The sequence below is a fragment of the Hibiscus syriacus genome, unplaced genomic scaffold (assembly GCF_006381635.1).
Source record: "Hibiscus syriacus cultivar Baekdansim isolate YM2019G1 unplaced genomic scaffold, ASM638163v2 tig00112611_pilon, whole genome shotgun sequence".
Lineage (NCBI taxonomy): Eukaryota > Viridiplantae > Streptophyta > Magnoliopsida > Malvales > Malvaceae > Hibiscus > Hibiscus syriacus.
Window position 1 is genome coordinate 155,740 of NW_024063368.1, and position 23,817 is coordinate 179,556.

General features: G+C 34.4%; 1 protein-coding gene and 1 pseudogene across 1 annotated transcript; one reads left to right on the plus strand and one right to left on the minus strand.

Annotated features, from left to right (window-relative positions):
• The first annotated feature begins 1,056 nt into the window (after positions 1-1,056).
• LOC120181962 lies at positions 1,057-17,649 on the plus strand (annotated as a pseudogene).
• A 565-nt stretch (positions 17,650-18,214) lies between these two features.
• LOC120181954 (zinc finger CCCH domain-containing protein 48-like) lies at positions 18,215-21,842 on the minus strand. The gene is made up of 9 exons (XM_039186978.1): positions 21,162-21,842; positions 20,980-21,075; positions 20,742-20,831; positions 20,517-20,618; positions 20,218-20,361; positions 19,992-20,111; positions 19,833-19,892; positions 18,580-18,677; positions 18,215-18,463 (listed from the first exon to the last, which is right to left on the minus strand). Exons 1-9 carry the CDS (start codon positions 21,594-21,596, stop codon positions 18,421-18,423), a joined length of 1,188 nt encoding a protein of 395 aa, XP_039042909.1. The 5' UTR covers positions 21,597-21,842; the 3' UTR covers positions 18,215-18,420.
• Positions 21,843-23,817: the final 1,975 nt, after the last annotated feature.

The window sequence follows — 23,817 nt, forward strand, 5'->3', positions numbered from 1 at the left end:
TCTAGGGGAGATGAGGTCGGGTGGAGCTTTGTCGATGGCAAAGGGTGACAGTCGACGTGGGTTTAAGGGTTAAAATGAAGGTTTTTAAAGTTTTGGGGTTATTTCAAAATTTATGTGATTTCTTTTTTAAAAATATATATACTTTTATATTTTTAATCTTATATAAAAATTTTAAAATTATCATATTGTGACACATGTCACTTAACGAAGAAAACTAACAGTCTGTCGCGGCTTTACCCATCTTGAGTAACGGAATGAAACTCTATACACCAAACTGGAATGAAATAAATGTTAGACACTAAACTGAAAAAACAGACATAGGTTAAACACCTTTTGTATATTTAATCCTTTTAAAATTGAATAGCGATTTATCATTTAAACTGATAATTAATAATTTATTAATATTTTTGTTTAAATTCTATACGAGTTAAATTAACTAAATATAACTAACGGTATGCAGAAAATCTTCGTAGGGAGACTCACTCACTAAAATCAAATGTGCGACACAAATTGATCCGAATTAATCAAGATGACAGCGAAGGCAACTAAAAACAATTAACTAAATAAATATATGCATATATCACCTGATCGATGAAGATAAAGTTCATTTTTGTCATTTAAAGTGGAAATTAATGGTCTAAGCAAGGGAAGTTTGGCGATTATCAATTGTCCATAAATTCATATAATAAAGTCCCCCTTATCTTTATTAATTCGGAATTACTTAGTATTTATATCCCTTAAATGTAAATATTAACAGTTGACGGGATTGCTTAATAAAAAATCATAGACAGTTACTATAGGGTAATTTTTGTGTGTGTGAATTATCATTGAATCCGGTTGCTTTTGGCCATTTAAGCACACAAAAATGTGGTGAAGGGTCTCAATATAATAAATAATTCGATTGAAGATAAATGTAGTAAAATTTACCAACTATTTAAGAAAACAATTCGAAACGAAAATCAGAAAAGAACAAAAGATAAAGATAAAACAAAATAATTGAGACCAAAATGAATAGACGTAAGGCATGTGCTAACTCTATGCATGTCAAGCAGATAACTACAACCGACAACCCTCAAGATTCAGCCATTCAAGCTCCCTCCTCTTGGTATAATTCTCATTATGGTTTTAGATGACAACCCTTTGCTTGCTTTTGTTTATTATATATTGATTGTTCATTTTCTGTGTCCTGGGGAAAATTTGTATTCAAGGACCCCATGATGTGAGAGAGAGGATGAAAGCTGTTGGCATCTGTGGAACTGATGTTCACTTTCTCAATGTAATTTTTTTAAAATGATTCATTATATTTAATTGTGTAGACATCAATTTTTTTTTTATTTTAAAATTTATTATTATTATTATTATTATTATTATTAATATATATTATTTATTAATATTACAAAACCCAAATCGAGGCCCAATTACAAACTTGGTGGCTCAGATCCAGAAGCCCATAACAAACCCTAAACCCAATTTAGGGTTTGTATCATCCAGCCGCCTCTTCAACTACCACGCGGCGCCTCCTCTGCTGCCAACACCACTGCCGACGTTCCACCAGTGCCACGCCTCCGATGAAGACTCCAGAAGACTCAGAGCAGCCGCACACGTTGAAGTCTAGAGTGAGTCACCACTATAGTTTGGTGACTCACTAAACTTTGCCCTATTATCCGGTCCGAAGAAGACACTGTGGTGGCTATAAAAGCCACCATCGAACCTGCAAAAAAAGGAGGAGAGGAAGGACCGGAGATAACAAACAACAGCAAGCCAAACAAAACCCATAGCAACAAATCAAAAAGCAAAGAGAGAATAGAGTGAGAAAACTTACCACCGAGGAAGCTACGCCATAGTCAGAACCTTCGCACGCCGCAAAAGAAATTGAAATACCGAGAGTATTTCTATAGATCTAGGTAACTACAAGGCTTTTTAGAGAAAAAGGACACCAGATTCGTCTTTAGGACATTCGGATCTTTATTTTGGGAAATTTTGAAATTTTCCGGCCACCGCTGCCGGTGGCCGGTGGTGATTGCCGACGCCGTAGCACGGCTGCCGGGCGGTGGCCTCTCTCTCAGTTTTAGAGAGAGGCGAGAGAATTTTGGTTCTCTCTCAGTATTGAGAGAGAAGGGAGAAAAGAGAATGAGAGAGCTGGCCCTTCGGGCCAGCCATTTGGGGAATTTATACCCCTTCCCGAACGACATCGTTTTGGGAAGGGGTATATGCGTAATTTACATGTATGGCTAAACCCTTTCCGTAGCCATCCGAGTTTTATAATCATTCATTTTAGTCACTAAAACTAACTTCTGAATGTTCTAATTCAGTCTTCGAATTTTATTTTATTACGTTTTAATCCTTACCAATATTAAATAATATATTTAGGATAAATATCATATTTAGTCCCTATTAATTTTAATATTTCTATTTTAATCACTGATTAAATAAATAATGGTTAATTACACTACTAGTATTATTTTATATAAATATATTTATATAATATTTATTTATTTATTCTATTTGTTTATTCAATAAAAATCCTATTTATAAATTTAATTTTATAAATTACTTTTAAGAAAAATAAACATATTTTGATATGTATTTATTATTTAATATCTAAGAAAAGAGCTGTCTTAAAATACCTAGAAGTCCTTTTCTGATATTCTTAAATAAATAAATGTCCTACTTTTATAAATTGTATATATTAATCTATTTTTTAGATAAATGTTTTAATATTTATTTATTTTTTTAATATCAAAGGAAGGAGCTGTCTTAAAACACCTAGAAGCTCTTTTCTGATATTTCTAAATAAATAAATATCTTATTTATATAAATTAATAAATTTACTTAAAATTATAGTAATAAATTTAAATTAAATATATTTTGAATTTTTAATTTTTAATAATAGAGACAATTTATAATTAAAAAGTACCAATTTTGGGCGTCGTAGGGGTGCTAATCATTCCCTAAACGTAACCGACCACGAATCCCTTTTTATTATTAAAAAGAACGAATTTTTGGTTAAAACGCATATCAGTTTATCTTTTAATTGATGTTTTCTTAAAAACTCTTTTAAAAGATATTTTTTAGGTATTCGACCTACCTGACCCAAAAGGCCGATGGCGACTCCCAAATTATTTTCAAAACCATTTATTCACATCACTTTTCCTGTCAAGTAAATATTTCGTGCCCGGACGAAAACCGGTTACGACAGCTTGGCGACTCCGCTGGGGAACTGGTCAAACTTTAAAATCAATTATAAATTGTCTCTATTAATTAAAAATTAAAACTTCATATATTTAATTTTAATTCTTTCTTTCAAAATTTTTATATTTACTTATTATTTTCATAATATTTATATGTTTCATTTTACTTGTAAGTATTTTATTTCGTTATTTATTTTTCTGTCCAAGGTTTGAACATTTCTCCTCACACACAACACTTGCATTGCATAACATAAAGTTCTATAATTGAGTTTGTCCCTTTTAAGTGGGAGTGAAAGCGACATCTTCGTGAGAATTTATTCTCCGTGTCAAACCTAGCAAGTAACTTTCGGGGTTCATATACTTTATGTCTTCGTGAGAATTTATTCTCCGTGTTAGTCATAGAGAAATGTATCCCCTCGAATTGAACTCGATCCGTTTAAGTCTGTAATGGACTAGGATTGAGGGTTTGATAGCCCAAGGGGGCATCAACAAGGACAGTTCGAGTACCTTTACTCCTAGAACTGAAAACCTGCATATAATAAACCCTAGAAACTCTCCCGATCTGAAACCATGCCGAAATTTTGTCAGTAGGTATACACAAAGGAGAAATAAGCTCTAGCTTTTAATTTATTTTATTTCCTTTTCCTGAATAAATGCATGCGAACTAGAAATCGTGCGGTTAAGTTAAATTTTCCAAACAAATCATGGAACTAGAAAACATGAGGTTAAGATTTATACATTGATAAATAGATTTTTTTAGTTGGTACTAACTATTCTATTTTTTTTCATGCATATTACATTGCCCTAATATGTTCATATTGATTTCTTTTGTTTGCATTACATGATCATGGCATAACCAAAAGGTGTTGGCTTGAAAGACTGTTCATCATATTGGAAAGAAATCGTAAATGGACAAAAAGTTTTATGATCAAACAAAATATGATACGACTAAGGAAAGACATCCTGAAGAAACTACGAGGATCGAGGGAAGTTCTGCACACAGAGAACCGGTTATATTAATACCAAAAGTAATCCATAAAGATTATGCCAGATTGATACCAAAAGCAGTCTATGGTAAGAGTATCAGTCGGGACATTCAGAGTAGTGGAGATTTTTATGAAGCTCAAGCATGTTATTTGAAGGACTTGAACGACCAAAACGAGAAATTGAGCACAGAAATGAAAACCATGCATGAAGATTTTCAGAAGATCAGTCAAACCTTTCAAAATGATGGCCTAGGAAGTACCCCAGAAGAATGGATAACAGGGGTCACCAAGCTGAAAAAGAACTGCAACATATATGAAGATCTTGTTCAAGAACTTCTTGGACAGAAAAGATCTCTTACAAGGGAAAATGAGCAACTCCGAGAAGTGACACAGAAAATGAAAGAGAATGTCATGGAAGAGGTTGCAGTCCAGACAAGCAATATGTCCCTTAAGTTGATAGACTAATTTGGCTTTGGATAAGTTAGGAATAAAATATATCCCTATATGTAAAGTTTTGTTTGATGTACCGAAACTTTTGCGTTCAATGAAATCTATTCTAAGATGATCACTCTTGAGTAACACCTTTTCATACATGCATTTGTATTTTGCATTTGTATATTTTTACGTTTGTATTTACATTTACATTTTTAAATTTACATCATGCATTAAAACATATTTAATTAAATAATAATGTTTATTTATTTTCAATATCAAAGAAAAGGGCAGTCTTAATATAACTGGATGTCCTATTCTGGTATTTTAAATAATTTACATTTTTACATTTGCATATTTACATTTGGCATCTTTGCATTTGTATTGCACAATTTGTATTCTTGTTATTACATTCACATATTTACATTTGCATTTGGCATCTTTTCATTTTTTATGTCATAATACATTAAAACATTCATTCATTAAAATAAGGATTTCAAACGAAGTGATCTTGGTTTTTCCTTGAAGCAAGAACGCTCAGCACGACACAAGAAAAATGTCTAAAGAAACTGAAGATAGGCTAGCCAAAAATACAAGAGGAATTGAGGAGCAAGTTGGCACAAATCGAAGCTAATTCTCATATCGATCTACTGAACAATATGAAAGAAATGATTGATAAGCATTTGACTGCTGGAAAGAGTCTTGTTGAAAACCCCACAATTCTTTGGGTGTTACACCTGTTCATATTCCTGAGTTCACCTCTGTACCCCAGGAAATTCAGTCACCAATTTATTTTGCTGTTAAGAACTCACCATATCAAGCTGGAGCATCGTTCCCCACTGATTGTCCTACTACTTCTGAGTTGAAGCCTGATGAATTTTGTAATGAGGTCCTTGACCTAAACAAATCAGTTGAGAAGGAAAAATTCACTCAACTACTGGAAAATATAGAAGAGGTGATAAAATCTATAGAGACAGTTGAGACATTTTATGGGTTTGACGCCAAAGAACTAAGTTTGGTCCCTGGCCTGGTTATTCCATCAAAGTTCAAGGTTCCAGATTTTGAGAAGTATAATGGGACTACATGCCCTTCATATCATATCACTATGTATTGTCGTCGTATGACTGGCTATGTAGAGAATGAAAAATTGTTGATCCACTGTTTCCAAGACAGTTTATCTGGGTCTGCATCCAGATGGTATAATCAGCTAAAACGTACTCAAATACGTTCTTGGAGGGATTTAGCTCAAGTTTTTTTGGGTCAATACAAGCACATGACTGATATGGCCCCTGATCGAACAATGTTGCAAAGCATGAATATGAAGTGCAATGAAAGCTTTCGACAATATTCACAATGATGGAAAGACGTTGCTTCTCAAGTACATCCACCATTGACTGAAAAAGAGTTCACTACTTTGTTCATCAGCACATTAAAATTTCCTTATGTTAATCACATGATAGGGGTTGTCCCTAATAATTTCTCTGACATCATCATAAGTGGAGAAATCATCGAAATGGCTATCAAGAATGGCAAGATAAGAGGCTCTGACAATACTAAAGTCAAGAAAGAAGCTGGGGTTAATACAATGAGGTCTTATTCAGTTAAACATGGTGCCAAACCTTATAGAGTGATCAAGAAGAAAAAGAATGTGCAGGGATTTCAATTTCCTCCCTTCCACTGTTCGAGTGAAAAATTGCATCCAAAAATGCTCTCAGCCAGATCAATTACTCCACAACTTGATCAATTACAATTGCCTCCAAATGAGAATTGGACCTATAAGGAAGTTATTTGGATAAATCAGACTAGAATTCCAAATTGTTCAGCTAAGGTTCCTGGTAACCTTAAGGGAAATTTCCAAGACCCTTTAGAGCAAGTAATTCAAAAATGCAAGATAAAAGAAGGGGTTAAGGTTCAATGTTCAGAAACCATTGTTGCAACAGAAACTAATATAACCAAATCCTACGAAGAATATCAGGCACAAGAAAATGGGAAAAGAAATCAAAAGGCTCTCATGGATGTAATTCGAGATTGGCCTATAGGTCTAAGAAAGAATGAGGCAGATATAACCCAGAAGACACCTCAGATACCTATATCAGATTTTCCGAAAACCAGTAAGGCAAGGGGAAACTTAAGGAGTCTGGTTAATACTACCCCAGTTATAGCTGAAATGAGCATTCAGAACCCCTCAATAACATGAGAGCATTCATTCGTTCAGAACGATCAAAGAAAGTGATAGCCTCGCGAGCAAGAAAAACTCTAAAGGTGTTTCAAGAATCTATCTCAGACCTGTACCCTCATTTTGTTAAAGGTCAATACATTACACCAAGATTGGTGAAGGTGTCACCAAGGCCTTATGCTCATTGCTATGATCAAAATAGCTTCTGTAATTTTCACTTAGGAGTATCTGGACATTCAACAGGGAATTGTTGGTCACTGTTAAAGGAAATAGAGACGCTCGTCGATAAGGGAGTCTTGACACAAGAAATGATCAAGAAATGGGGAGCAAATAAGGATAAAAATCCTGGGCCAAGTACATACCCAACAATAGAGGAGTGATGAGTCATGATAAATAAATAAATAAATGGAAGTGTTATCTACCACTATAGTACTTTTCTATTTTCAGCATCTTGTTTGAACTTGTTTTTTTTGTTTCTTTCTCCGCCTTTTGTGCAAAAAAAATAAATTGTGTTGCTTTTATGGTTATGAGCAAAGAATCAAGTTTTAATCTTGAGATTATTCTTTTAAATTTGCAAGAGTTATAGATCTATTGGCAAGTGATAAAATTATATCTTCCATATCCCATCCAACACCAATTACTCGACCTTTACCAAAACCAAATCCTGACACTACATTTATCTGAGACTCTGAAGAAATGTCTCTACCTATTTTTGAGACACAAACTCTAGATGTTTACCTTCTCGGGTAGAGTCGATTGATTGATGATACTACTTTCCACCATATACATGACTTTATAAGTCACACATTTTTCCTTCCAAATACAAAACCATCATAAACCAAAAGACCTCAAAAGAACCAAACTTTCAACTATTCGTGAATTTTACTGCAAGAAGAGACGAGATGAGGCATCATGGACCAACTCATTGATGATAATTTCGAGTGATTAGGGCATACTCAAAGAAGAAGGGGAAAGTGATTGATTGAAATAAATATATCATGCATTAATTACATTTTTTTTCATGTAAATAAAGTTAATCTTGAATATTCATCCCCCTGTGGATACCTCTTTTTACAAAGGTTTCTGTGTATGAGATGATGAACGGCATTGTTTCATTTATCCTTTAATATATATATATCCTTTGTTGTCCCCATTTGAGCCTGAATAATTTTTCTTCTAATTCAACCCTAACCAAGGATCACCCTCTACATTGGGGGGCAAGGTAAAGGATATTGGCTCACAAGAATAAAGATTGTCAATACAATTTTATTACGAAGACAAGTTTCCATGAAGTCATGAAAGTTTTGAACTACAAAGTATGTCAAATACAGAGTGCTTGAAGATCAATCCAATCAAGAATAATGGAAAACCTCCAAAATGCAAAAGGAAAATGAGGTGCTCAAAGCAATTGAAGTATTATACTCATCCAGCAAAGAAAGAAAGAAAAAAAGAAAAAAAAAAGGAAAATTGAATCAAGATGAGTGACTTATTGAGCCTCAAGTTACAAGGTTGATCAAGTACAAACAAGAAGAGCAAGAAATGCTGGAGATATGAGAAAATGGAAATGAATCCAAAATTTGGCAGTCTAGAGGGATCCAGTTGATGGAAAATTCCCCAGCAAGGCAGATCCAAGTCAAACAAAACAAGATTGATGGCATCAGAATGAATTGATCCTTGGTTTGATGACCCTTAAACACTTATTTGGGCCTTTTTATCCCTTTTTTTCATAACCATAAGCCATGGCCTACGTTACGTACCTGAAAAGTCCATTTTAATCGTACATGGATTTCTAAGTAAAAGAGAATATCTTCATAATTCATTCCGCCTCTCAAGATTGATTTTTATTTGCAAAAATTGGTTTTTAAAATCTTTAATGCATGATATGAAAAATGATAAAAGGAGGGTTCAAGATATAAATTTTTAAAAAAACATCTTTGAAACCAAAGGAGGATTCGAGTTGAAAACCTGAAAAGGCGGCTCGAATATTGAATGGTGCAACAACGACATAAGAGACGATCTTAAGCTCTTAATGAAGCACCACACATCTCAAAAACGTTCCTGAGATTCTGGAAACGAGAAACATCTCTACAAGATGAGCATAACAACCATTTCTTCAAGTTAGTGGAAGCCCGAAGCGACATACTGAACCAACTTGAAAGAACCTACTTTACCAAAATCAACCTACACCTCAAATCAGTCAATAATTTTGACACTTGCCATATGACTATGATTTTTGAATGATTTAAAAGTGTAGTTGATTTATTTGATATTCATTAAACTCATTGTTTATGATTCGATTATATTGTGAACCTGAAAGGGGTAATACTTTGCAAAATTCTTTCATTCTTCAATAAAGAAAGGAGAAAAAATATTTTCAAACAGTACAGTCTCAAATGAGGAAGGTCCTTAAAGCAATTGTTGCTTATTCTACCTCTGTTGTAGAAAAAGAATGAACGAAGCCAGAAGAATAAAGCGCTTCACATTTTTGAAGGCAAGTGGTCCAAGAAGCCAGAAAGTCTAGAGAATTGAACTTGTGACACTCTCCTATGACATTAGCAATTCATCAAGAAAGATTATCGTTTATCTCATGTTGAGGGCGATAAGCATCACCAGACAGATTATTTTCCCCAACCATCAATTCATGTTCTCTAGAAGATTACATCATAAAGCCATGAACAAGTCACTACCTGCACTCTGGTTATACCGTGATGCTGGCTCAAGTCTTGATACATTATTGCTACTTCTTCTATGCTGATCATTTTCTTTGTTAAGATGATATTCATTATGTCCTTCAGAAGATTGTTGAATTTGAATTTGAGGACTTATGGCACAGAATAAGACATTGGAACAGAATCTACCCTTATAGGCCTTTTATATAGGGTAACATTGGTTACAGGATTCCAAAAGTTGAAGATGACAAATTTTACTGTCAACTAAACCGTTCCATAATTCGAAAAGAGTGGGATATATTGAAGCAGCAGAAGAGACAGTTTGTTGTAGCAATCGTTGCAAGTAAACGCACCAACAAAAATCTTCAAGCCCATCACAATGATGTTTATTTCTTCCAGCAAGATTGTTACGCTGGATGCCACTTACAACAAGGTCGAATTCGACAAAACTACTCATCAATTGCTCCAACCGATCATCATTCAGTTCTTGCACATCTATTTTCAAAAGTATGCCAAGACAGTAAAAGGCAACCTCTGCATCATTAATCCCAGAGAAAAGAGACAGGACTTTGATACCACCATGGAACATGTCTCTATACAGATCCTTGTGTATGGTTTTTAGGGAAACCTAGAAGCATTTCCACCTCATCAGATTCAAGTGGAACAATTTTATTCTTTTCAACCCATACCAGATTCCATTTTCAGCACTCATCAAGAACATACTTCTGGACACTCGAAGGTGGCTCATTGTCATAAGCTTCAAGAGCCTTACAGATCCTTTCTGTCAATTTGGCACTTCCTGTACAATGTTTGTAAACAGTTCAACTTTGTTCTTGGATCCCATGAAGGCCATCATTTCTTTGTCAATGGAAAAATACCATGTATAGTGCGTGAAGAAAACAAGATAAGAGGAAATCTGTTCTCAATTGGCAGTTTATGAATATAGCTTATTCTCAGTGTAACAACATGAAAATGCTTCGAATCTACAAATTCTGGCTCTACATCGAATAAGTACTATGATATCCCAGTCCAAACATTAACTGGAACAAGTGCCATGTGCTCATAGCATCTTCTGGAAGTGTTCTTTGAGTTATCATCTAGTTTGGTATGAACCCCAAAACCCCATCATTGGACTTGAAAGATGAGTGTGCTCATAGCATCTTCTGGAAGTGTTCTTTGAGTTATTTGATCTGGTTTGGTATGAACAACAAAAACCAATCATTGGATTTAGAAATATGAATACGCTCATAGCATCTTCTGGAAGTATTCTTTGAGTTATCTGATCTGGTTTGGTATGAAACCACAGAACCAATCATTGAATTGAAAGATGAATGTGATCATAGTAGAAATAAGAAGACCCAATAGCATCTTCTGGAAGTGTTCTTTGAGTTATCTGATCTGATTCAGTAGGAACCCCAGAACCGATCATTGGAATTGAAAGATGAACTGCATGATCATCTTCATTAAGAAGCTTCTTTTCAAGCTTCCTATGCTTCTTCCTTTTCCACAAATCATAGCCCAAGTTTCTCCTTTGCTTGTAATTGGGATCATTGCATAATGGCTTCCTATCTTCTACCATAAGAAGTGCATCAGTAACCTTAGCCATTTGATCAGCACATATAAAATCTTTCAATTCTGCAATTGATGAATCTGAACCACATCTCTCCATGGTTATTGAAGCCTCAGCCTCTGAGAATCCCATTTTTGTCAAGTATAACAGTTTACTCTCCTCATCAGAATCAGAATTCATGATTTCCTCGATATCAGAAGAACTATCAATATCTGTGAAATCATCCTGAAAGATCGCTTCATAATCAGATGAGTTGTTATCAGGATCAACATGTTGCATGGGTGCGGATTTTTGATGAGCTTGTACCATTGTATATGTAGTCTTGCCATTGCATCAGATTACTGTTTGCATAAATTGGTTTCTCTCCCACAGAAAAGTATATTTCAGAGATGGCCTTCACTGAAAGATGATAAGCCACTGTGTCAGCCTGGAACGGATTACCAAGCTATTTTTACTACTCTGTCCGACTAAATCCCTCCAGATACAAAAAATGGTCACCTCATTCAAAAGACACATATCTCAGACGTTTCTGTCAGAATGATTGAGTACTTCTTAAGTTTGTGACAATATCAAGAGAATTTCTCCAGTTACTTGACAATATTATTGTTTAGTGACACCAGAATGAGAGTATTCAGGATAAACATATTTGGAGCACGAATAAAGCCACAAGTATCCACCACAGTGTATTGTCAAAATTGAACCTTGTAGGGATCATGATATTCAAGTCAAACAGACGTCGAGAGTAAACCAGAAATAGGAAATTGAGGCATCTAGAAAGCCCAATTTAGACAGATCTAGAGGGACATATTGAAGGCCAATTTCAACCAGAAATAGAATATTGGGGCATTTTGAAGGCTCACAGCAATATGAATATTTGGGCATTTTTGGAGGCTCATCTCAACAAGAAGTAATGTTGAACACACTTTTAACATCTGTATCAGCAAATGTTGGGGCATTTTAAAGGTTCCTTCAGACAGATCCATGTGGGCATTTTGAAGGCTCAGATTAACAAGAAGCAAATATCGGGGCATGCTGAAAGCCCATTTCAATCAGAATTAGGACTGTTGATGCATTTTTGAACGATCGTATCAGTAATTGTTGGGGCATGCTGAAGGCCCACATCATCATGTGTCAAGATCATTGATTTGAACAGATATTTCCAATGAGACAGAAAGGTATGAAGAATGAAAATGGTGAAACAATGACAATGAAGCTGACTATACATAATTGCTTCATTCATCAGGAAGTTACATTATGATTATGTTGTTGAAAAAATATCTACTCAGCAAATATGTTTTCAAAATACCCAATCTTCTTAACCATGTGTCACATGATAGCGTGTTCCTTGTTAAGCTACATCACAATCGCATGAATAAAGATGGTCCCTTTGTAGACCATTCGATCCAAGGATTAGTTCCTCGAGACCTCGAAATTTGAATTTGGCCTTTTGTGTGTCGGTGATGATTGGAAATATTTCTTTGAGATTCCTAGCAGTTAGTTTCAACCATAATGTTGAGATTATGAAGCTGTTTTTCACATCAGTTTTTTGCTTACTTGATGACATTGAAAAGGGAGACTCGACTCTCCCTTATATTACTGTTATTCCCGTTGTTATTGGGATCATCATTGCTAGCCAGGGTGAACTGAGTTTTCATCTATTTTGGTTTTATCATGGGTGTTTCATCCCCAGCGGCAAGAATTCCATGAACCTCTTCCTGTACATGGCCCCTATAGCTGATATGTTTCTAATTCTTACAACGCTCATTACAGAAGAAAACGTGATCAGTATTATATTTGCCTTTGCCCGATATGAAAACGTGATCAGTTGGTATCTCCTATTCAATTCGACACTAGTACATTTTGTGAATTTGACTAACTTTTTGGTCATACTAATATCACACTTGAATCTTCACTGAGTTTTTCTCTCAAATGGTCTTATGACATCATTCAAAAGCTTTGAACACTAGGCAAAGAGCTTCAATGATTAAGAAATCTTGGCAGAAGCCACAGAAAAGGATGAATGTGTTGTCAAACGCTTTATGAACGTCTGAGCAAAAACCACAAGAAAGGATGAATGTGTTGTCAAATGTTTTACAAACATCTGAGCAGAAGCCACAGAAAAGGATGAATGGGTTGTCAAGTGTTTTACATCTCGACAGAAACCACAGGAAAAGATGAATGTATTGTCAAATGTTTTATGAACCAGTGATTATGGTGCTGAACCAATGTTGTGATCATATGGTTTCCATTTTTGATCCAAGATTAGAAGTTGAGATATGATGAAGATTTCTTTCCACAGAAGGAGAGCTGAAATTTTAACAACAAGAAACTATTGGAGCCAACTAAGATCAAACAATAGGTTGTTGTTAAACATATTTACATGATATGGTTTGAGTTGCTTTGTTCGAGATCCAATTAGATGTGGAGACATGAAAGGAATTGGAATAAATCCTCCTTGTGATATGTTTCAAGAGTCAAATCAGAATAGACTCTACTCTCCTAATTAATCCCTGCTGAGTCAGGCATATCTACATCTACACTCTTCAAAGATGATAGATTCTCTTTTTAAAGATGACAGATTCTCTTTTCAAAGATGAAAACTTTATGGGATTTCTACACAAGTCCAAACAAATAAAGTTGGTTTTATCCAAGACAAAATGGGGCATTAAGGTCATAATTCTGACTACGACAAGAGTTCCACAAATGAAACAATTCTTCTGAGACTTTCATGAATCAAAGAATACATAAAGATACAAGTTGATCAGATGGTTCTTCAGAAATGCAAGCTTGATAGCATAAGTTGCTACACTGATATCCAGAGGTGACTCTGGCAATAAATGATGAAGTGAAGGAAAACCGAGTTCACCATTTTGAAGTCAAATGAAGATTGCATCAACATTCATGCATCATATTTAGACATTTGCAAAATAGGAGCATTTTCATTCATTTTATCCATGTTGAATATTTGACAGGAATTTCAAAAATTTTAGCAAAGATTCAAATCCATCATCTGATGGATCAGCTTTTCCAGAAAAATTTCATAATGAGAATAACTCATCTGAAGAAGGAAGAAGAAATTCATAATGAGAAGAATTTGTTCAACCTTTTGCTCAAATCCGTCATCTGATGGATCAGCTTTTCCAGAAAAAGTTCATAATGAGAAGAACTCATCTGAAGAATGAAGAAGAAATTCATAATGAGAAGAATTTGTTCAACCTTTTGCTCAAATCCATCATCTGATGGATCAACTTTTCCAGAAAAAGTTCATAATGAGAAGAAATCATCTGAAGAAGGAAGAAGAAATTCATAATGAGAAGAATTTGTTCAACCTTTTGCTCAAATCCATCATCTGATGGATCAGCTTTTCCAGAAAAAGTTCATAATGAGAAGAACTCATCTGAAGAAGGAATAAGAAATTCATAATGAGAAGAATTTGTTCAACCTTTTGCTCAAATCCATCATCTGATGGATCAGCTTTTCTAGAAAAAGTTCATAATGAGAAGAACTCATCTGAAGAAGGAAGAAGAAATTCATAATGAGAATAATTTGTTCAACCTTTTGCTCAAATCCATCATCTGGTGGATCAGCTTTTCCATAAAAAGTTCATAATGAGAAGAACTCATCTGAAGAATGAAGAAGAAATTCATAATGAGAAGAATTTGTTCAACCTTTTGCTCAAATCCATCATCTGATGGATCAGCTTTTCCAGAAAAAGTTCATAATGAGAAGAACTCATCTGAAGAAGGAAGAAGAAATTCATAATGAGAAGAATTTGTTCAACCTTTTGCTCAAATCCATCATCTGATGGATCAGCTTTTCCAGAAAAAGTTCATAATGAGAAGAACTCATCTGAAGAAGGAAGAAGAAATTCATAATGAGAAGAATTTGTTCAACCTTTTGCTCAAATCCATCATCTGATGGATCAGCTTTTCCAGAAAAAGTTCATAATGAGAAGAACTCATCTGAAGAAGGAAGAAGAAATTCATAATGAGAAGAATTTGTTCAACCTTTTGCTCAAATCCATCATCTGATGGATCAGCTTTTCCAGAAAAAGTTCATAATGAGAAGAACTCATCTGAAGAAGGAAGAAGAAATTCATAATGAGAAGAATTTGTTCAACCTTTTGCTCAAATCCATCATCTGATGGATCAGCTTTTCCAGAAAAAGTTCATAATGAGAAGAACTCATCTGAAGAAGGAAGAAGAAATTCATAATGAGAAGAATTTGTTCAACCTTTTGCTCAAATCCATCATCTGATGGATCAGCTTTTCTAGAAAAAGTTCATAATGAGAAGAACTCATCTGAAGAAGGAAGAAGAAATTCATAATGAGAAGAATTTGTTCAACCTTTTGCTCAAATCCATCATCTGATGGATCAGCTTTTCCAGAAAAAGTTCATAATGAGAAGAACTCATCTGAAGAAGAAAGAAGAAATTCATAATGAGAAGAATTTGTTCAACCTTTTGCTCAAATCCATCATTTGATGGATCAGCTTTTCTAGAAAAAGTTCATAATGAGAAGAACTCATCTGAAGAAGGAAGAAGAAATTCATAATGAGAAGAATTTGTTCAACCTTTTGCTCAAATCCATCATCTGATGGATCGGCTTTTCCAGAAAAAGTTCATAATGAGAAGAACTCATCTGAAGAAGAAAGAAGAAATTCATAATGAGAAGAATTTGTTCAACCTTTTGCTCAAATCCATCATCTGATGGATCAGCTTTTCCAGAAAAAGTTCATAATGAGAAGAACTCATCTGAAGAAGGAAGAAGAAATTCATAATGAGAAGAATTTAGTCCCTATTAATTTTAATATTTCTATTTTAATCACTGATTAAATAAATAATGGTTAATTACACTACTAGTATTATTTTATATAAATATATTTATATAATATTTATTTATTTATTCTATTTGTTTATTCAATAAAAATCCTATTTATAAATTTAATTTTATAAATTACTTTTAAGAAAAATAAACATATTTTGATATGTATTTATTATTTAATATCTAAGAAAAGAGCTGTCTTAAAATACCTAGAAGTCCTTTTCTGATATTTTTAAATAAATAAATGTCCTACTTTTATAAATTGTATATATTAATCTATTTTTTAGATAAATGTTTTAATATTTATTTATTTTTTTAATATCAAAGGAATGAGCTGTCTTAAAACACTTAGAAGCTCTTTTCTGATATTTCTAAATAAATAAATATCTTATTTATATAAATTAATAAATTTACTTAAAATTATAATAATAAATTTAAATTAAATATATTTTTAATTTTTAATTTTTAATAATAGAGATAATTTATAATTAAAATGTACTAATTTTGGGCGTTGTAAGGGTGTTAATCCTTCCCTAAACGTAACCGACCATGAATCCCTTTTTATTATTAAAAAGAACGAATTTTTGGTTAAAACGCAGATCAGTTTATCTTTTAATTGATGTTTTCTTAAAAACTCTTTTAAAATATATTTTTTAGGTATTCGACCTACCTGACCCAAAAGGCCGATGGCGACTCCCAAATTATTTTCAAAACCATTTATTCACATCACTTTTCCTATCAAGTAAATATTTCGTGCCCGGACGAAAACCGGTTACGACAAATTGTTTAGGGTTATATAATTATATTGGATTAGATGTTTTTTTTTTGTAGACATTAAGGGTTGGCGATTATGTGGTGAAAGAACCGATGGTGACGGGCCATGAGTGTGCCGGGATCATAGATGAGGTCGGGGTCAGCTGCTGGCGGTGTGATCTTTGCAGGGAAGGTCCATACAATCTATGCCCTGAAAGGAAGATACTTTCTATGCCACCGGTTCATGGTGCTCTTGCCCGTCAGGTGAGCCCGATAAGCAGTGTTCGATTCCTGGTCCTCGTTATCTATCTGCATTAATTGACTAGTAATGTACATGTCGGCTTCCGGTGTAGATAGTGCATCCTGCCGATCTGTGCTTCAAATTACCAGACAATGTGAGCTTTGAAGAAGGGGCAAAGTGTGAGCCCTTGAGTGTAGCGGTTCATGCTTATTCTCGAGCCGATATCGGTCCAGAAACCAATGTATTGATCATGGGGGCAGGACCTATGGGTCTGGTCACATTGCTGGCTGCTCGGGCTTTCGGGGCACCTAGAATTGTCATCGTTGATGTGGATGAGCATTGACCATCTGTTGCTAAGTGTCTCGGTGCTGACGGAATGGTTAAAGTTTTAGCAAAACAATGTCAACTGCTCTGAGTGCCACTAAAGCCGGTGGCAAGGTTTGCCTTATTGGACTTGGCCACGATGAGATGACTGTCCCTTTGACTCCAGCTGCAGCCAGGTTGTATCGATTTGTTTACTTGTTTGTTTAAAGCACTATATTTGGTTTATATTTGTGATGGATTTTTCCGAACCAGACGAGAGACAATACTCATTGGCTCGTGGATTGTTTGCGGGGAGGTTGATGTCGTCGGGTGTTTCACGTACACAAATACTTGGCCTCTGTGCATCGAGCTTCTAAGAAGCAGTAAGATCAATTTGAAGCCGCTGATAACTCGCAGGTTCGGGTTTTATCATAAAGAGGTTGAAGAAGCTTTTGAAACCAGTGCTCGTGGTGGCAACGCCATTAAAGTTATGTTTAAGCTGTGATCTCAACCATGTAGGTTTGGAAGCAATAAAACTGATGCCTATTCAGATAGTATATACTAGACTTCTTCAAAACCTATGGTTGTTTATGTGTGTAACAATTTTGATGCTTTTTAACTTTGATCGAAAAAACGGGTTACGGATACGATCACAATTACAATCAATACATTCGAATATATCAATCGTTTCGAATAGAACTTACACATAAGACAAAAATGGATTCCAAAGCTCCCAAACCAAGGCTTCACTTTTTATTCAAGCATTTGGCGAAGAAGATAACAATTTGATCAGTTAATTCATACTCTGACAGTTTTGAATAACATCAACTTTGTCTGAAATACAAAACTCAAGACCTGCTAACTCTATTCTCTATCCTCAATCTAAAACTTCACATCCTGTAAAATTACAAGTCAATTTGGCACTTAACTACTAATCATTCGCAACGAATACGGAATCGTCAGCGAACAGACTGCTGCATGCAGTGTGTTATTTCTGTGAGCTTTATGGCACACATTAAGGTGATGTGGCTCAGTGCTAAACATTCCACCAGGAACCCAGAATTGTTTTCTCCGGACCACGATTTCTCCCGCGAACTTGAAAACCTCCCCGGAAGGAAGAACAAAATGAAATAATAATACAAAAATACATACTGATGAATGTGTTATAAAATGGTGCAAGGCATCAGGATATGGCAACTGGTTCTGCCCATTTCCACACTTTAAAATCAGTTCCATCGCTGGTGAAAAACAGACCGCTAGGACCTACTTCAACGGCTCAAATCTCCTGCTTAGCAAAAATCTTACCCCTCTCGGAAAACCTTCAATCATAAGGAAATAAATAAAAATGATATTCGCGTAAGCAGCATGAAAGGACAGAAGAGATGCAAAAACAATATGTGCAGTAAGCTAAATGCAATTCACTGTTAAAACATACGAGGGCAGATCAAAGAGCCGGACATAACTGTCATTGCATGCGCACAGCAAGACAGGCTTGGATTCCAAGTCAGTCATTCCTCGAAGATTAAGCACACCCTGGAAACAGAAGCCGATAGTGCAAGTGTTAAAACATTTCACAAGATGCTAGGAAATGAAATTAAACTGCTGATTGAACTGGGACCATTTACGATTTTGTGTTTTTACATGAAAATCTATCTAAAAATGCATCTACTGCAATCTAACAGAACCATGAGATATAGACAACACCTTCTCTCTTAATATCCCTTCCTTTTAGACACATCAATATGAACTAAAAACATTTGCATATTGCAAACAAATCAAAACTTTCACAATGATCAATATCCAGAACAGATGCAGGGACATTGAAGATCAAGAAATCTTGACGATAGCTAATCCGACTAGCTTTCAAACCCAGACCCCACGTCACTAAAAAAACTAAACTTTATCCTAGGTAAGATCATCTTACAATCTACATTCAACTAGTTTAAGTTGAAGTCATACTTTCAAACACTTGTATTGGTTAGAAGTGAACTTCTTACACCCACTGTTTCTACCACCTGAATTAATAAAAATTCCTAAGGCAAATTTTTCGGTGGAATGAAAGTCCAAAAATCAGTTTGGGTCACTATACCGGTCAATACATGATCATACTTGAAGCTTGCAACAGCATGTTCAATCATTCATGTTTCTCAACTTTGTTGCTATGATCACCAAAACTAGATTATCTCTACTCTGAAAAGCAGGAATGAATTCCCAACATTCTCAACATATTTCTGAAGTCTTTAGGCTTTAACCTCACAACATCTAAATCACCGAGCTTTGGAAAAGCCATGGGAGTTGGAAGGAAAGGATGAGGTAGCAGCTAGAACACAATTTGGTAATATCTAAAAGCCTATCCAAATTTACTATATCCACTTATCCATCCCAGTTGTACTCCCAAAAGCTCTGCCCTGTAAGGAAACTTCAAAAATGCAAAAACAAAGCTAAATAGCATTTTGTCCCATCAATCATCATCTTCACTTTCAATAACAACCCACCACAGCCTCAACCTCCATTCTTATGTCAGTCACCTCTACCAACTAACATAAACTACAAGCAAAGACCATTAATGATCTCCTCTCCTCTACATTAAGTTTTCCCTTCTCCCATTCTGTCTTCAAACCCATTTTCCTTACAACTAAATGCATTAAATAAAAAAAACGGCATGAATAATCTATTAATACAACATACATTCTCTTCGTTGTGAGTGTATGTTACTTCCAGGTTTCCATTCTCAGTAGTCACCCACACCTGCAAAAAGTAAATAAATAAAACCAAACAAATTTACCTTTAATGGAAGGAAAATCTAACAAAATAAACATGATAAAATAGCCACAAAATAACACTAACATTAATGGTCTTGTCCAATGAACAAGACAAAAGAAACTTATCCCACCAAAGGAAGGACATCACGACATCATTATGCTCGGTCAGAGTTTGTATGCACTGCAAATTTTCCAGACTCCAGACCTGAAGAAAACAAATAGTATGTTGGTAAAACTGAAAATCCATTAATGTTGGTTTGGAACTACAAAGTTTCTCAATCAGCAATATCAAAGACTTAAAACAACCTTACCTTTATAGAATGGTCCAAGGAACCTGAGTACAGTCTATTAGCTCCAACAATTAACGATACAACAGGAAGGGTATGACCCTTAAGTGATGCTGCTGGTTCAAAGGTGTTTGTGACAGCATTAAATTTCCATATCAATATACCTTCCTGCAGAAAACAGATATTCTTTACTAAAGATCACAAATATAGAGCTAGAGTAATAGAGATGATTAAAGGTGACCGACAGTGACAGTACACAGAGAACATTAGTTTCAAATGAAATGCACAAAAATGAGACCACAAATTAATATTCAAAACATTACCTGTGTACCAGCGAAGAGCAAATCATTAAAGACAACCATAGCATAAACTTGTCCAGCAGGTCCACTAAGAGTAAGCTCTTGGTTAGTTTGGGTGTTCCATACATACAATATGATTGTTATTAAGTTAAGACCAGTAATGGAGAAAAACATTGTTCTTCTAAGTTCGTATCAGAGAACAATGTGGCAGAGAAGAAACAAACTGATAGAGATATGCCTGAAACTTACTTTGACATCATTTGGTATGCCAACAAACAGCCAAGGACCTTCACCGATCATGCAACCTACTTCACCACCAAGATTAATCACACCCGTACACTACACAAAATGCCATAAAAATAATCAGAATATATATATACAGACACAAACATGTACATATATAATTGTATTCCCCAGGGATATAACAACTAAATTAAAGCTACCAAAATTAAAGAAAGAAACAGAGGTACATCAGTACATCACTAACCTGACCAGAGTTAGTGTCCCAAACCCTCAAAGTCTCATCTTTACTTCCCATAAAAAGCTTATCCATACCTGCTGGCAACACGATTCCACTAACAAGCTGTTCACAAAACAAACACATCATCATCATCAGAATCACATAATTTGATACTTCCAACAATTAACACCCAAGAAAAAGGAACTTACTTTCTGGTGCCCATCAAGGTGATTCAACATATTAAAACCTTCCCCTAAACTCCATGAATGTAACAACTTACACTTGTCTCCATAACTACAGTTACCTCGAACCCAAAAATTACATACTTTCTCCGTTTTTCTAACCACCTTGTTCGCTCCCATTCTCCCACAACTATTATTATGCTTATTTTTGAAGTTCGGGCTTCGGCGTGGGAGCTGACCCGAGAATCCGCAATCATCGGCGAAACGTTTGGGCGTACCAGACCCATTACCGGTGGCGGAGGCGGCGGAGCCAGAAGGATAAGCCGGTTCGCTGTGCAAGAAAGGGCAAGGGAAACGGGTGCACTTACAGGCCCGCCAATGAAAACAGACTTTTTGGTTTTTGGAGGAGTCTATTCCTGGCCGTTTGTAGACGCGCCTGTTGCCGCCTCCGTCTGAATCCATAAGCGCTTAAAATTAGTATAAGTAACAACGGATTGCGTTGATGAAGCTTCAGTTTTAACTGAGTTTGGGAATATGAAGTTGAAGAGAAAATCTCGGTGGGAAAGAATAGGATCACGAAAGAGATCGCCGGAATCGTAACCTGAACGGATTCCGGTAACGGCGTATAATACGCTGATAGAGAGAGGTTGATGCAAAGAGAATATGGTCTAATGGGTAGGAATATGCCTGCTGCCTACGAAGAACCGATCGGCAGTCGGCAGCAGATTTCATTAGTTGATAGTTATGGTTATTAAGAACCTCTAAATTAGGCTTAATATAAAAATAAATAATTAAATTATATTATTTTTCAAAGTAGTACTCAAACTTTTTTCGATCAATTTAGAGATTTAGCATTATAAATATTATTATTTTAGGTATCTCGATTGTAATAATCATTAAAAAATTTATTAAGTGACACGTGTCATATTTCGATAGTTTAAAAAACTAATATTATTATATTTAAGAAAACCTTAATTTTTTTAAATTATAAAAAAACTTCAAATCCCAAAAAATTTTAAATATTTAACCCTAACTTGTTATATCATCCTTTTAGGCCATGGTCATTACTGTTGATGTCATCATTGTCATCTCCCTAGTTAGGTGTCATCGATTGGTCGTTGGGATCATATGGAGTCACGATTTACGGCGTCAAGGTTTATCGAGGGTTGCATCGATTGGTTGTCGATTAGCTCCTATTCCAGTGGATTTTCATGAGATTATTGGTTGTCGAGTGGAGGTTCGACAGCAGTCAACGTGAGTTTAGAGGTTGAAATTAGAGTTTTCAAAATTTTGATATATTTTTTAAAAAATTCAAAAATTTTGAGATTTTTAATATGATTTTAATTTTTTTATTTTAAATTAAAATTTCAAAATTATCGGAATGTGTCACGTGTTATTTAATGGGATTTTTTAACAATCGTTACGAACAAGGCACCCAAAGTAATAACATCTGTAACGTTAGGCACCTAGATGAACCGAAAAAAATGTTTAAGCACCACCACTTTAGGAAAAACGGTATATTTTAGACACTTATTTTTATATTAAGACTTAAATTTACCCAAGTAAAATTCTTTATTTTTTTAAAAATAAAATATATTGTAGTTTATATTGAATTTATTTTTTTATTAAAATTTTTATTGGATTTTAAAATTATCTTAATACTTGTAAATTGAAATTTAAATATTATGTTTCAATTATAATTTAAAATAAATCTAAAATTTAATATATGTGTGTGCATGTGTGCGCGTGTATGTGTGACATTTAATAATTTATTTATTTTTTAACATTTATTAATAAAATAATAATATATTTCCCCTTTTATTAAAAGATAAAATTTATTAAATTATATATAATTAAAATGATGATAAAATTAAAATAATTTGTTTGAATTTATTGAATTATAATTAAATTGATAAAATATATAAAATTTAAAATTAAAAATATTATTATATTAGATCATATTACCATATTCGTTAAAACTTAATAGTACAAAATCAAAATAAAATAAAAATATAATCATAATAATCAAAATGTCAACAAAAAGAATCTACAAGAAAGAAAGAAAGAAAATCGAAGTGAATAAGAGGGTGAAATAAGGAGAGGCCTTCGAAGCTGACAATCAATTAGAATTATCATTCAAAGTTTTGAGATAAAAAAAACAATTCAACTTTTTTAAATCATAATTTGAGAAAAGAAAAGAAACGTTTATTTAAATATCATTTAGAGTTAATGTAAAACAAAAACCAAAAAGATACGTTCATTATGATAATCGAAGACGGGACCAAAACGAAAACGATCAAAGCCTTAGATAAGGTCAAACCCTTTTAGTAGTCCCTATACTAAGTGAAAGATGTGGACTTAGTCCCTATATTTCTAATTTAGTCATTTTGAGTCCTTGTGCTCTTCAAATTTTGAAATTTCAATCCCGACTCAAACAATAATTGTTAAATATACTAGGTCAAATTCTACTCTTAGTTCTTGTAATGCATGTTGAGTCAAATTCGACCTTAAATGGAACAGAAAGCTACCATGATTGAAACAAAAGAAACCTCAAGGAACCAAGTCTTGAGCACTTTGTGCCTCTAATGAATAGCACACATCTTTATATATGCTTCATATTTGACAGATTCAAGAAGAGTACACAAGTCAGCAACTGCAAGACTACTACTGCAGTCTCACCAGG

Excerpts from the sequence above, each read along its gene's own strand:
- LOC120181954 (XM_039186978.1), bottom strand. The coding sequence starts at position 21,596 with ATGGATTCAGACGGAGGCGGCAACAGGCGCGTCTACAAACGGCCAGGA. Across the intron at positions 21,076-21,161 it reads ACCTTGATGGGCACCAGAAA|CTTGTTAGTGGAATCGTGTT; the intron begins GTAAGTTCCTTT and ends TTTTGTGAACAG. Across the intron at positions 20,619-20,741 it reads GCATACCAAATGATGTCAAA|GTATGGAACACCCAAACTAA; the intron begins GTAAGTTTCAGG and ends ATCATATTGTAT.